Raw genomic sequence first — 14,590 nt, forward strand, 5'->3', positions numbered from 1 at the left:
ATCGATTCCCATGCACTGTACGTGTGGTCTTCCAATTTTATTTTTCACGCTGCCACAATTATTCGACCAAAAAAGACCATCACGAGAACGGCTTCCAGAAGTACCAGTTTGTAGTCTGCTCATTCTCTCTATTGGGGTTTTCCTGACGTGAGCTTGGCAGTCTGACAGTCCATAGAGATTCCAAATCGCACGTGTGCAATTTGCTGCAAGCTCTCGCGATCTCAAGTGATCACAACTACTTTAGTTAATGAGAAAGACTCCACCTCGCTGCATTTATGGTGTTTGCTGGACACCTGAACGTATTTCCGGAATGATGAAGATGATTTCTTGAAAGATGGGCAGTGCATGTACTTACCAAACTCGAAGAAGTTGCTGAGAATAGCAAAGTTCATGACATTCTTGACGTGCACGAGGCAAGCTTCATCAACCTTCCTTGCGCCGAGAAACATGTATGGGTCGGTGAATTCGGCCAGCTGCCTATAGATGCTCCAGGCGACCAGGTATTGCAGACCGGTTTTGCCAACATATTTGTCATCGAAGAGCTTCTTGATGATACTAGTACTGCGTAGGAAGTTATAAATAGGTTGGGGACCCGTATATATACCGTCGGTGTACTTGGTAAAGAGACTGGTCCATTCCTCTGGTAAGACATGGATCAAAAGGGTAAACGATGATATAGTCACATCGATACTTTATCGGTGGAACTATAATGCTGTATATCTGTTATAACTTCACATACTAAACAATCATTTTGCTTAATATGATGAAGTTGCCACCAACAACAGTATTGACTGCCCATTACTACAATGTAGCGAATTTCATCGCACAAAGAAAAACATCGTACACGAAAAATGCATGGTGAATGTGAACTAACGTATTACCAAATCCCAATTTTAGCTATCAAGGTTGAGGGTGCCACGATGAAGAAAATGCGGCTCCTGCGCTACAGAAAATTAATGTACTTTTTGTGAACTACTGTGGTAAAACATTGACCTGGGAACTCTGTGTCAGCCGTATTTGTATTTGTTATCTGTGTGCGGGGTCAATTCTCTGTTCGTTATTGGTGTGCAGAAGCGATCTAACGTACGGTGGAATCACCATGATGGCGGTAATGAACTGAAGAAGCGTGACTACGTGCGCGTTCGTGCGGTGGTCTCAAGGCAAGTTTTCGGGCGACGGGGTCACGCAGCTAACGGCAGAAAAGCGTTGGTGTTCGGGGTTTGGGCCTCGCCCCGATTGCTCGTCAACGACCCTGTGGTTTTTCATGGCCTGGGTGTTGCCCCATCTGCCTCCTGGTTTGGTTTGGAGCGACGTCCTGCGCAGCTGGCTGGTGTTCCTGACGCGAAGTGAAACTCTGTCCAGGGGGCTATCCAGTATCTGTTCGCGCCGGCCATTGAACAGCTATTCCCATCGTGGCACCAGGCGTGAGACCAGGCGGCGATGCCTCTGGCAGTTACCCGCTAAGCCGGGCAACGGACGCGGGAACCACTACGTGCACCACCTCCTGATGTCGAGATAACCCCCGTCGACAGCGACTTTCCCGCTCTAAGGGTTAACGAACGTTAACACTAATTCCTCCCACTTATGACCGAGAACGCGTCTACATATGAGTGGGTTTAGGTGGTGTGAATTCCCGTGTTCGTCTTCGTGTACACAAAAGTCTTGATTTGATCTATACACTTTCATTTGAAAAACTGCGCGAATCCTGTTTGTGTTTTCATAAACCACTATAACAGATGCAATTTTCGGTGAGAATGCCACCGCATTAGAAATCTGGCATTTGTATTTGCTGCATAACGTGCTCAGTGCTTCTTTCTTATTTTTTACCATCACTATCGAGATGCCCAACGATATTGTCGTGTTTACAACTAACATTTCTTCTCCCCCACCAATATTATATAAGTGTTATGGGGAAATAATTTATGACAGTGTATTATTACCACGAAAAATGTTTTTAGCGTGCTTTACTTGAGTAATTATTATTCGGTGCAGCCATTGCACTAGAAAGAAAGGCACGCTAGTAAAATGCGTCTGCGATAACACACCCCCTCGCCTGTTTAAGTGTTCCGCACAGGCTTATGCTCCGTGCTGTGCGTGAACTTGTGAGGTGCTTTTTTTTTTCTTTTTGCTGGTCAACGTCTTCACTGCAGTATCTGATGGGCAGTGGAACGTGGAGGATTACATTTAACGCCGAATGCTTGCGTCGGTAACTGCGAAAACTATGGGCTGTACGAGGATACAGCAGCCGCAAATGTATGCCTAGCGACTAATGCCTTCTAGATAAGCAACAAGGGCATCGGTGTGCAATGGAGTGCTCGCTGGGCTTTCATGAATCAGTATTCGTGCTGCCGAGTTTCTTTACTTGACTCCCAGTGTCTGCTCTTATCGCGTTATTTGTGAGCTGATTGTCAAGATATCTATCACGCTACAAGTCACATACCTGCATTCGCTTACATCGAACGTTTAACTTATAGGAGCATAATGCAAAACAAAGTGCATATAGGGCCTTCAGACTTTTGTGCTTCTTACTATTGCGTGCAGTGTGATAAATTTGAGAAGATATTGCGACCATTGAATAAGTCGAAGTGTCATAGAACTGAAGTACACAAGTGCTGTACACGCTAGAATTGTGCGTATGTGAGACATACATGCAGACAGACAGAAAAAGGTTATTAGCAAATGTGTTTGACCTCTCCGGGGTCCCTGGACCACCGAATGGTCACATACCACGTCAACACGCAATGGGCAAGGCGGATGGTACAAGTACACCGTTGATTGCTTTTATAAATCTGCGAAAATGCCATGAACGCTCAATAAAAATTCCAAGAGGTGGTGTCACTGGGAAACTGAAGCAAAATTAACGGTAGTACACTTAACCATCACTATCTAGTTATGAGTAGATATTGGATTAGCTGAAGTTGACTTAAAGCGCACTCGTGTAGAACTCGCCGGCTGTCGCCTCAGCTCGAACTCTTGGCTAACCAGTGCCTACGACAAGTACTTTGAGATCGAATTTTGCGCTTGTGACAACCAACTGACGTCCCTTGTTTATCAACATTGCATCACACCCGCTTTGGTTTTTTGTTCTACCGGAAATGTTTTTCCTCAACGAGATGGCACTAAGCCCAATGAGCTTGATCAGCTGCCATTTTCTGCTACGTATGGGCTTCAACTGACCCTTCGCTACCAGTTACATTTACCTTGGGCGCTTCACACCAGTTTAATACAAAATACGCAATGGGCTTTGAATTCCTTCCAAAGGAGACTATAAGTAATCGATACGAGGAATCTATAACTTATCCTAATGATCTCTTTCATCCCCGTTGCTTTACAGTACGTTTGTCTTCACAACGAAAAGCTGCCGAGATGATTCTTATCCCCCAAACAGGGGAAGCCAGTTAACATCAACAACTTAAGATTCATCTCTAACTTCATGCGTGCGCAAACTTATAAAACAGGCCTGTTTAACCCGACTAACAGAATACGTTAATGACAATCACGCTCTCCAATGCACCACGTTAGGTTTTCCAAGGCACCTTCATGCTAGCACACTATGCATGCTCCAATAGAAGCGCCAAGTCAGACATGCCACACACGATAGATAGATAGATAGATAGATAGATAGATAGATAGATAGATAGATAGATAGATAGATAGATAGATAGATAGATAGATAGATAGATAGATAGATAGATAGACAGACAGATAGATAGATAGATAGATAGATGGATAGATAGATAGATAGATAGATAGATAGATAGATAGATAGATAGATAGATAGATAGATAGATAGATAGATAGATAGATAGATAGATAGATAGATATGTGAGTTTAACGTCCCGAAACCACCATATGATTATGAGACACGCCGTAGTGGAGGGCTCCGGAAGTTTCGACCACCCGGGGTTCTTTAACGTGCACCCAAATCTGAGCACACGGGCCTAGAACATTTCCGCCTCCATCGGAAATGCAGCTGCCGCAGCCGGGATTCCAACCCGTGACCTGCGGGTCAGCAGAGAGATGCCACACACCCAGCCAAACCTATAGTAGGTTTAGATCTACAGGAAGCGTTGGATAACGTTGCACGTAGTACAATACTCCAACGAGTTTGTGACGTGTATCTGGGATTGATATGTGGGAATCAACATCCAAAAACCAGCGTATGATTATGAGAGACGCCGTAGTGGAGGGCTCCGGAAATTTCGACCACCTGGGGATTTTTAACGTGCACCGAAATCGGAGTACACGGGCCTACAACACCTCCGCCTCCATCAGAAATGCAGCCGACGCAGCCGCGATTCGATTGCGCGCGTAAATCTGGGAACGGAAACGCATAGGTGCATTTGCAACTTTTCCACGACACGACAAGATTTATTCAAAGTGGCCTATCTTACATAACCTACGATACCCCCATGAAGCGCGGGAACACCGCAGAGCTCCGTGATAACTCCTATGTTACTCAACTTCGATCTTCTTGGTTTTTCCTCCAAGGTGTTCATGAAATCACACAGGTTTTTGTTAAGAATTGTGTATAAATATCTGTCTCATTTGAATTTACTGAGTTAGAGTTGCACGGTTGTTGTTCAAAAAGTCTAGGTATCTCTACACATTTCTTGTTTTTGTGTCTGAAGAAAATACTACACATGCAGTATTACTGTAAATTAGGTCTTACAAATAGGTCTCGAAGCATCAATATTTCTCATGATGTTTTATGAACTGTTATGAAAAGTGTGAAGCTGTCGCTTCTTCTTTCTTCTTCAGTGTTTTAACGCATGTACAGGCAGGTGCACTGTGAAAAGAAGCACTCGCGTGCATGGTAAGTTTGGACTTCACTTTATGCGAAAATACAGCAGCTTAGATTTGCGTAAAGCTAACGCTGATTGAGAGTTCTGACTTCCTTTGACAGACTATTGCCATGCATGAACACTGTTTGCTCTTGCACTTGCTGTTAGAGGGCTGGTAATATCAACGGTGCTAATTGCAGTGTTCCCTTTAAAAGTGGACCGTACTGTACATCGCTGCGCTTTGTGTGCCTCATTGACTGGAACGGGTAACCGCACCTTGCCATGCATTATTGGCCTATTCGCCTACACTGTGCCTTGCATGTCGGTGTGTACGGTTTGATTTATGATTGAATTAAAAAAGTTTTTTTGGTAGAGAGAGAGAGAGGGTGACAAAGAAAAGAAATATCAGAAAGGTAGGGAGGTTAGGCTAAGGCCAGTTTGCTACTCTACATGGGGGAGAGAAGAATGAGGGAAAAAGATAATAAGAGAGGAGATACACATTGCACATAACATACACACACACCACACACACAGTTGCTTCAGTAGAAGCTTACAAAGTTTCCATGACAGCCGGGCTTCATCACAGCATCTATGCCAATATCACCCTCGAGATAGGTTACGGCAGCGACGGCTCTAAGGAAGAACAACTAAAGGAAGCGGTTGACGTGTGGGAACAATAATTACGTGGAAGAGTACTTTCTTGTTCGACAAAAAAGTCCAAACTCTTTGTTAACAACTTTACACTCAAAGGCACACACCAAAAAAAAATGAGGTTCAACATGCTTATATCGAGACATTACCCCGACGACAACTGACGGGTGTATTATACCAACCGTAGATAGAATACGGCTTTTAGAACTTCTTATTGAAAGCAAAAGTACAAGTAGTGGGAGAAAGCGCAAATTGGAAGCCAAGATTGCGTAGACGATGTGACTCAATAATATATTCACTAACATCAGGCAATGAAGGAATCGAGTATTCTTTAGCTTATCCTCTCCTTTCTGACTAGTCATTTTACCTATGTCGTTACCCACCACCGATGGTCCGCGGCAGAAGGAAAACAACTGAAGAAACCTATTAGAAGAGTTTATAAACCAGCGCTAGTCCTTCGTGGAAAGCATGGAACTCATTGAAGTAAGCCTTCAGGACATGCTTGACGAAATAATTGAAGCGTCACAGCAATACTAAAGTAGCGAAATTCTCGGAATTCTCGGCATTTGTTATCACTCTCAACTTGGTATAATTATAACAAACCACGTGAAATCCGCGGTAAGCTCTTCATACCACTAAGGCCAAGCAACATGTATCGTGAGAGCAGCAAAGGCAGAAGAATTAGTAGAGCCAGAGCTATGCTCCAATTTTTAGGATGGTATGAGGAGGCGGTCTTCGATCAGCGCTTCAATCAACACCTATCTCGTAGAAACGGTGGATGAGGTCGTATTCACGCTGGCCATAGCTCACACTGACGCGCGAGATATTATCAGTGACTCAACCGCAGTTCTAAATTAAGGAAATATTAGGCATTGAAAAACCTTGCTAAATACAAAACCCAGTGCAGTGACCAAATTGCATACATCTTCAGGTTTCCCGCCCACACAGCCATCGACAACACGCAGACAAGTTCTAACGAGTTGGCTCATGACCAGTCTCAAGGTCTAACGTTCCGATCTGCATCTGCTGTACACACCATGGCAGTAGGTACTTTCCTGTGGAAGAGTAGCAGGGGGATATAGACTGATCAAGCTCCGCAATGTCGTATATTACTCTAAATTTCAGCAAAGGGAATACTTCCCATCTCACCCCAAACTAAGCAAGACCCAGCATGTTCAGTGGCAAATCTTACAAATAGGCATTTAAATAATACCGCAATTATGAAACACATTTACCCCGATAGTACATGACTGACTCGTGCAAGTATGGCAGTAGTAGAGCCACACTAGAGCAAATACTCTGGGAGTGTTCAGCAATAACGGAAAGTTAAGCTTCCGGCCCCTAATGAGTAGTTTGGGGTGAGTTGGCAGAATACGCTGCTCAGCTCAGAACTTGATAACTCTGGGCAATCTAGCAGACCAAAAATTTGCTGAGAGAGACAGTCTCTCGGCCAACAACTAGGTCGAAACACAACCGGGTAACCTGCAGGAACACAATTAAGTTAATCACTCACTGACTCTTTCGCGCACCATCGGTTGCTAGCTGCGGAGAGAAAAAAAGCGATAAATTATGAAGCCTTGAGGAGAGTACCTTTAGCAAATCTTTTCTGAGGATGAACGCTATATTTGTACTTGTAATAAAACGTTATTTCGAATGGAGCATGTGATTCGACCTACCATTGTCACTGTGAGGGCTAACAGATGCCACTAAGAGGGCTAACAGTGGTCCGATGAGGCGTAAATATGAGGAATAAATGTTAGTATTTTGAGGCAATACGAGGTAACTAATTGTGAGATCCAGTGCCATTAGTCTTCAAGGGTCTAAAGGTTTTGGTAGACCCATTAGTCTTCAATGAGTGAACCAAACACTGTTTAACGCCCTTGTGCCTTAGAGTTCGAGAACAAAGCCTCCGTATTGTCCGCGTGGCACCATGTGGCTAAAGTGGTCAAGTCAGTGTCGTGCTATTGAGAAGAGCAGTTGTTGCTTGGCCTAGAGGATCCAGTGCTTCAGAGTTTGTGGAGTGGCTGTTGATATGGCTAACAACCTGGCAAGGCTTTTGAGCCTCATGACAGCTTCGTTTGAGTGGATTCTAGGGAGCCTAAATTGCTACGCTTTTAACGATCAAACGCGAGCAACCCGCGCGAAAATTCGCAGGAGCCTCATTGTGTTTCGGGCCAGGATGTCACTTGGAAGCAGTCGAAGAGTGTTACGGTAAACAACTTCAAAGTTTAAATGACTGATGTTACGGGGAAGAGGGCAGCTGCGGGAAGAAGATCGCCAAGTAGCTTCATAAGTCTTCAACGAAGAATGCATCACGTCGAGGCAACCAACCCCGCAACAAGACTTTTTGGAATGTCCTTAAGACAACCTACCACGGAGAAAAGACGTATTGGAGGGGCCTGGCTTGCTAAACCGGATATACGCATTACATTTTTAGAGTACTTGAATATGGTGCCCTTGTAGATATATTCCACAACAATTACGTGCTTCACTTATTACATCGTGTTGTACATGTTATTCATTATTGATGTATTAGGAGAAGCAGGAGTACTGCTAGTTAGTTTGCGCTATTAGCGTGCGTCTGCCTGTGCACTTTTCATTTCATGTCTGTTTTATTCAAAAGAAGCAATGTTTTATTCGATACAGTAAAGTTTTGTTTCAAAAGAGCCGCCTCACACTTCTCTGTGCCCGCGCAAGTAGTCTCGAGACTCGCGACGGCCCGCATACGCCAGCAGTTGCTCTGCTGGCGTTGTGTAGTGCAGTTAACTAACTAGTGGTGGGTTAGTGCGCGTGCAATGTGTGACGCGGATTATATATCCTAGGGTGCTAATGCTAAGGGACATACATCAATGCTACGGCAAAGCACCGCTACAAGACACCCAAATGCAAGAGTCACGCCTTTAGGCCTTTTTTCAAGGCAATGTTTGCATGATACGTATAATCCTTCCATCGTAAAACTGGCAAAGTTGCTCGAGTATTCGCTGTAGACTGCTTGGAAGTGAAGGTTATGCAGTCTGGTTGCTTTATAGGGCTCGTTATATTGCGCGACCACTTCTGTATATATTTCATTATGTAAAGCAAACGCACGAATCAGGAGGCCGACGGACGCCTGGCGCAGTGAAGTGATTTTTTCTGAACCTGACGAACGTGTTCCAGCATAGACATGAAAGCGTTTCTCCTCAACTTTTTCGTAGGCATTAAAACTTAATTTTATGTGGCACTTGATGCTGTCTTAAAGAGAAGAATAACCTTAAGCTCTCTTACTTATTCACCTATCTAAGTGTTTCCAGTTAAATTTTAGGGGCCAAGCTCCTTGTGACGACACCTGGCAAGTGTTCGAGCGGGGATGGTCATCGACCATCATTTGTACCCATCAGCGCTGTACGCATTGCATTCCATTTCTCGTCTCGTTCCTAAGAGGACGCTGTGAGTTATTTTAAATAGAAAAAAGAGAAACGTGAGCCCCATAACCTTCTATCAGGGGGAGGACACCTAAACAGTAGCTCACGAGGAGTGGGGGTAAAGGAAGTATTAAAAGGACAGAATTACAAGGTAACGAGTTAGAGAGGAAGGAGAGAGCTAAGCGCAGGGACAGCGAACGACAGAAAACGACCGAAGTAAGGAGGCGATAAGAAAGATGGACACGGTCGGAGAAGTCCGAGGATGGGGCACCACTTGTCGAGAGCACTTGTCGGCGTCGGGAGATGGCGTAGGGCGAGCCCAGTCGGCCAGAGCTGCGTTGTCCTCGGAGATCACGGGGACACAACCGGTCAGCACGAAATCTAAAAAGCGAGTCTTGCACGCTGCGCTATAGACATGCGTACAATATGACTGTTCGGCGAAGATACGCTAGATTGCGTTGGTGGGGCAGCTGCTCTGCAATTGGCTGCCGCGAGGGGCTCCGGTGGAGTATCCGTTATCTCTTATTCTTCTGGATCGTCACCATACGAGTAAGCCTGCAGCATTGTGCAGCTTAGCGAACCATGAACCAGAATGAGAGCCGGGTGTGGAAGCCAACTATCACTCGTTCTCTTCGGTTGGATTCTGATGTGCGAATGGACGGTTTCATGGACGGGCGCACGGATGGACGCACGTACGAACGAACGAAGGGAGGCTTCGCCCATTCATAATCAGTCACTCGTTGGATACTTTGTAATTTTTTCTGGTTTTATGCTAAGGTATTTTTCGAGTACTAAAATGACACCTAAAAAATCGTGACACATGACAATAGTCTGTGTGCTAAATTGGTGAGACTCACGTGTTGTAATATATGCATATAATATAAACACCACATAAAATAATCTATGTGCAAGAAAGAAAACCATAGTGACAACTTTTTCTTGCCTACTCTCAGAATGGTTGGGCCGAAGAAACGAAACTGCTGCGTAAGTACAGCGAAAGTACTCAAATATTTCACCTACTTGCAGTGACGTGTGGATCCGTGCGTCGGCCGAGACCATAAATGCGAACGAACTCGTTCTGGGTCACGTTGGCTGTTTCTTTCTCTATCTGTCGTACTACAAAAAGATGAAAAAGATAATTAGTGAGCATCCCCGTAAGAACATCAGGGTATTTTACATGCCGAATAATGACATGATTGAGAAGCACACCTTAGTGAAGGGCTCAGAAAATTTAGGCCGCTTGAAGAATATTGCCTTCATACAAATGCGACTACCACGACCACCTTTGAACGCACGGCTTTCTAGTAACTAGCCGTACTTCAAACCAATACACCATGAACCCAGTAAAAGAAAATTCACTTCATTGCTTCGAGCTCTACACAAGTTTCACGTCGCATTCCGCAGTGTTTGGATTGACGTCACATTTCGATCAACGCGTCCAACATGTATACACGTTATGCATAACATAAGAAACACTTGTTTAAGGTATACAGCGAATATGCTTGCCATGAAGCCAGACTTTGTTCGCCAAGTTTTGGAGAGTGCGGATATGATGAAATGTGTACGCTTCCATCAACACGAAAAATAAGACGATTAGTGATGCACAATTATTGAAAGTGCTATCAACATTACCAGTGGATAAGTTACTACCCAACTGTCAGCGCAAACAATCAAAGTGTAAATAGTGCTATTGATAGTTGATTCGGTAGCACTCCAGAATATATGAAACTTACCACGCGAATTTATTCAAGCGTAATCTCTGGTGCTGGAGTGTTTGGTAAATGGTGGAGAAGGAAGACAGGACTGAAGGGCAAGAAATTCGACAACCTCGTGTTTCTGCGTGAGGCCTGATACATAATCAAGGTCACATATTGAGCTGTATTGGGATGGAAGCTGTTTAAAAGCCGGAACTGCACGGCTTCAAATTGGTGTTATATTTTATGATTTCGAAATTGAAATAGGAACGTTTATGCTTGTTATTAGCAAAGGAGGAGTGGTTGCTTTTGAATATTTGTTGCATGAATACCAAACCCGCCATTTTCACTGCGGGCAAAGTTTATCTCAGGAGAAAAATTGCCCAAGAACTAAGTGAATAGGCTACTGCAGATATCAGGTTTTTTCATATGTGGTTTTTAATATTAACGTTCAGCAAAGGCATAATTTTGAATTACGCGATAAGATGATTGCCGTTACTAATATTAGGGACTGACTTTCTGACTGCCCTACGCATATTTATTGATACAAGCATACTTTAGCAGCACAGGTAAGATTGGCAGTTTCCTACTCAATCGATAGCTCTAATAGAGCCACTGAATCCAACAGTACTGAACTTGCCACTATGTTTGCAACATCCATGAAGCTTCGTTTCGTGGTCGTGTTATCTCACGCGAATTACGTAAGACATGTGATATGGAGCATGGTGTGAAATACACAAACTGCAATATTGTACTATGGTCAGTATCCAGCTGCAACGTCGCAACGCACATGACAACCATTCCTTTTTTACGGCGATGTGAATCAATTCTGGCAAAGAGAAGATGGAGTGCACAGTGGGCAAAATCAATATCTTGGTGAATGTGGCTGAGTCGGAGAATTCTCTCAGGCTAAAAATTCCAGCGACCAAGGCACCCTGATGGTATCTTTAGGAGAGTGCAGAAAGTATAGCGGGTGGTGCTTTGTGATTTAAGAAACTGGGCATCTATATTAGTAAGGTGTGAATTTTGTAACCGTCAAAACGATAGCAATGAAATCGCGCTCTGCCATGTAATTACTACGTTCGGGGGCGGATAAACTACGGGTGGTGTATGCGGTAACGAAATCAGGGCAATGTTGTCGTAAAGCTAGCACTTCGCCGATGTCATGACCATTTGCATCCATGCAGATCTTAGTAGGGACAGCAGGGTCACAATGAGCCAAAATCAGTGGAGTTGTGAGGAGTGTGATGGGAATCAAAAACACGAGTCGTCTCCTGAACCTCATGAAAAAAAAGACGTCTTCCTTGAGGAGCTCCGTAAGAGGCCTCGCTATTTTCGCAAAATTTTACATGAACTGTTGGAAGTAAGAAGATATTATGAGAAAGGAGCCAACGTTCCTTGAAATATTGTGTAATAGTATAAAAGGTTGCTAAGGTCGGTTTCAGAACATTCTCACCTTCCATTTTCCCATCCACTGTGTACGCGCTGCAACGTTTCCAAGATTGTTCTCTGCAGAATATGGCATAAGAAAGTTCTTGACTGCATTGATCTTTTTCTGGATGTGGTTTCACATAAATAGTTTCTACCTAATAGTCTAGAATAGTTATTTGATGGCGTCCGCCATGACATTCTGATCAGTCAACTGCTAGCCAACGCGACGGAAGGTGTATAGCATGGCAACAGAAGTTCTATGTGAGTTTGAGAAAAAAGAAAATGATGGAACCGTTCGTGTACAATAGACAACAAACCACTTAGAGCCACTGCGCGGGGTCTATCATGTGTTCAAAAGTGGCTGCAGTATTACAAATTCTGATTGGCGTTACAATGTATTGATATAGCCAAACTAAAGCTACAAATCCCGTACATTTACGGTCTATATAACAAATTTCGATGTGCCAGTAGCCGGAACGTAAGTCTTTCGAAGAGAAATAGCTGACACCTTAAAGGCAACCAACGACATTAGTTTATTTATGTCAGAGGGTAAACATCTTTTTTGTGATTCTTTTAAGGTGTGCATAGCCAACGCAGAAACGCCGTGAGCCATTTTTTTAGGAGCTAACACATCTGATACTGAACAACTACAAGACGGCAGAATTAAGTGCTTGGGGACTATTCTGTTGACCAAACTTTAAATAAATTGACGCTGTGTCGCTGACACGCGATACGGGTGCTTTTAATGTGCGGTCCATCAGCGGTGTTGATGCCGTGGCCACGTTAATGGTTTTTTCACATGCAACCCCTGATATAAAAATCGTCCATGTATACATACGACCGCAGAACCCGGTGGAGATCGCCAATCTGCTGCGGTGTTAAACTGGGAGCAATAATTGAACTGATAGTGCTGTCAGGGCAAGTATTCGCCTGCATGGTGCTGAGCATAAGGAATAAAATAAGCAGCCACCGTAAAAGTATCCTCTGCATTGTCTTTTGAGTTGCAATACCACAGAGATGCCTTGAGATGGCGCTGGTGATCTCGAGCTAAAACTCCGTATTGGGAGAGAACTTTAGTTCCCTGGGAAAAACGGAAGGATGTGTGGCAACGTAACACCGTGGATAATGAAAACATTCGTGACAGGTTTCAGTAAATAGCCATCCTCGGGACCTGGTGGTTTCGATGCAAACTCAGCATAGGTCAGTGTTTTGGTCGGAAGGCGCTCATATCCGGCAGTGCAGAGGAGACTAGGCCGTGGTGCGAAAAGGTCGGTGTTGGACAAAAGAACACGGTGCTTGCTCGCGGAGTAGTCAATACGTGCAGAATTCACGGACAGAAAGTCAGTGCCTAGGATTAAGTAATGCGGACACACTTAGAGGACAGCGAAGAGACCAGCTGTGTGGTTTTTAGCGGTGCTTACATGAGTGGAGCTGATTTAAACAGATTCTGTTGTTGAAATGAGTAGGTATGAGAGAGTTTTAGTTGGTAAAGGTGATCCAGTGCCCCCTAAAGTGGATGCAACACGTATTTGGAAATATTTGAGCGCATAAAGTAGAAGGAAGGAAGCACTTGACGTGAAGGACGCTGACGGAAAAAAAAGTCGCTACGTCACTGACACGCAGTATGAATGCCCATAAATGTTAGCCCATCAGCAGTGTTGATGCCGTGGACCACATTGATTGCTTTCCCCAATAGACGATCGCTGGTATAAAAAAACGTCGATACATACGAATGCAGATCGAGCCCGGTGTAGTTCGCCAATCTGCTGCGGTGTTAAACTCGGAGCAATATTCGGGCTAGTAGCATAAACAGGGCAAGTATTCGGCGGATGCTGAACACAGGATTAAAAGAAGGAGCCACCAATATAGCATTCACTGCATTGTCTTCTGAGTTACGAAGCAATGCCACAGAGATGCCTTGCGACGGCCATGGCGGTGTCGAGCTATCCTGTCAAGTGCTTCCTTTCTTCTACCTTCTGCGCTCATATACGTCCACATTATCTTGTACCAACTGGCCCGACATTCAGCTTCGTTGAACTGCAACACTTAGTTTCCGGAAGCTGGACGTCGTGAGAAGGCGGGAGGAAAGTGGCTAGTGGGCCTGGGGTGGTGAAGTTGGTATTGCGGAGAAATGCAATATCGGGAATCACTCAAGGTTTCTGGTGGGCGTACTGGTCTGGGCTGGTCTCATTGCGGTAAACAGGGTGAGCAGTGAAGGGATGTAAGAAATTTAGTATGGTTGTACCCCAGTGACTCCTGCAATGACAATAAATGTACTCGATACGTTGCCAGGATAAGCATACTGGTCTGTCGTTATGTGTTTTCTAAGGGAACGAGAAGATTCGCCCTTTCAAAAAACACTCCGTTTGCTGGCAGCTCTACTCGAAATAACAAACATGGCTACGTGAAACAAGGTCAACGCCAAAATCGTATGTTAGGGTGCAAGTTGGTGAGCGATTATTACAAAACTCGTATGCCACCTTCCTGAAGCTAACCATGATGAGATGAGAAGCAGCAGCGGGGCGCACGCCGCTGACATGACTGAAATAGGCGTTATTGCGGTTGCTGGAAGAACGGTATCAATCGACACTCGGTGCCACCTTTACTTAAGTGAACCACAAGTGGGTTT

The 14,590-nt window shown here is 44.4% G+C and overlaps 1 protein-coding gene across 1 annotated transcript in view; it reads right to left on the reverse strand.

The window, feature by feature from the left end:
• The window catches only part of LOC142803294 (endothelin-converting enzyme homolog), a 63,698-nt gene that overhangs the window by 21,333 nt on the left and 27,775 nt on the right, over positions 1-14,590 (reverse strand). The window contains exons 5-6 of the mRNA XM_075888423.1: positions 9,857-9,952; positions 356-640 (exon numbers count right to left, since the gene is read on the reverse strand). Of these exons, the coding sequence (XP_075744538.1) occupies positions 356-640; positions 9,857-9,952 (381 nt within the window). The remainder of the gene's footprint in view (positions 1-355; positions 641-9,856; positions 9,953-14,590) is intronic.

Source organism: Rhipicephalus microplus, chromosome 3, assembly GCF_043290135.1.
Source record: "Rhipicephalus microplus isolate Deutch F79 chromosome 3, USDA_Rmic, whole genome shotgun sequence".
NCBI classification, from domain to species: domain Eukaryota; kingdom Metazoa; phylum Arthropoda; class Arachnida; order Ixodida; family Ixodidae; genus Rhipicephalus; species Rhipicephalus microplus.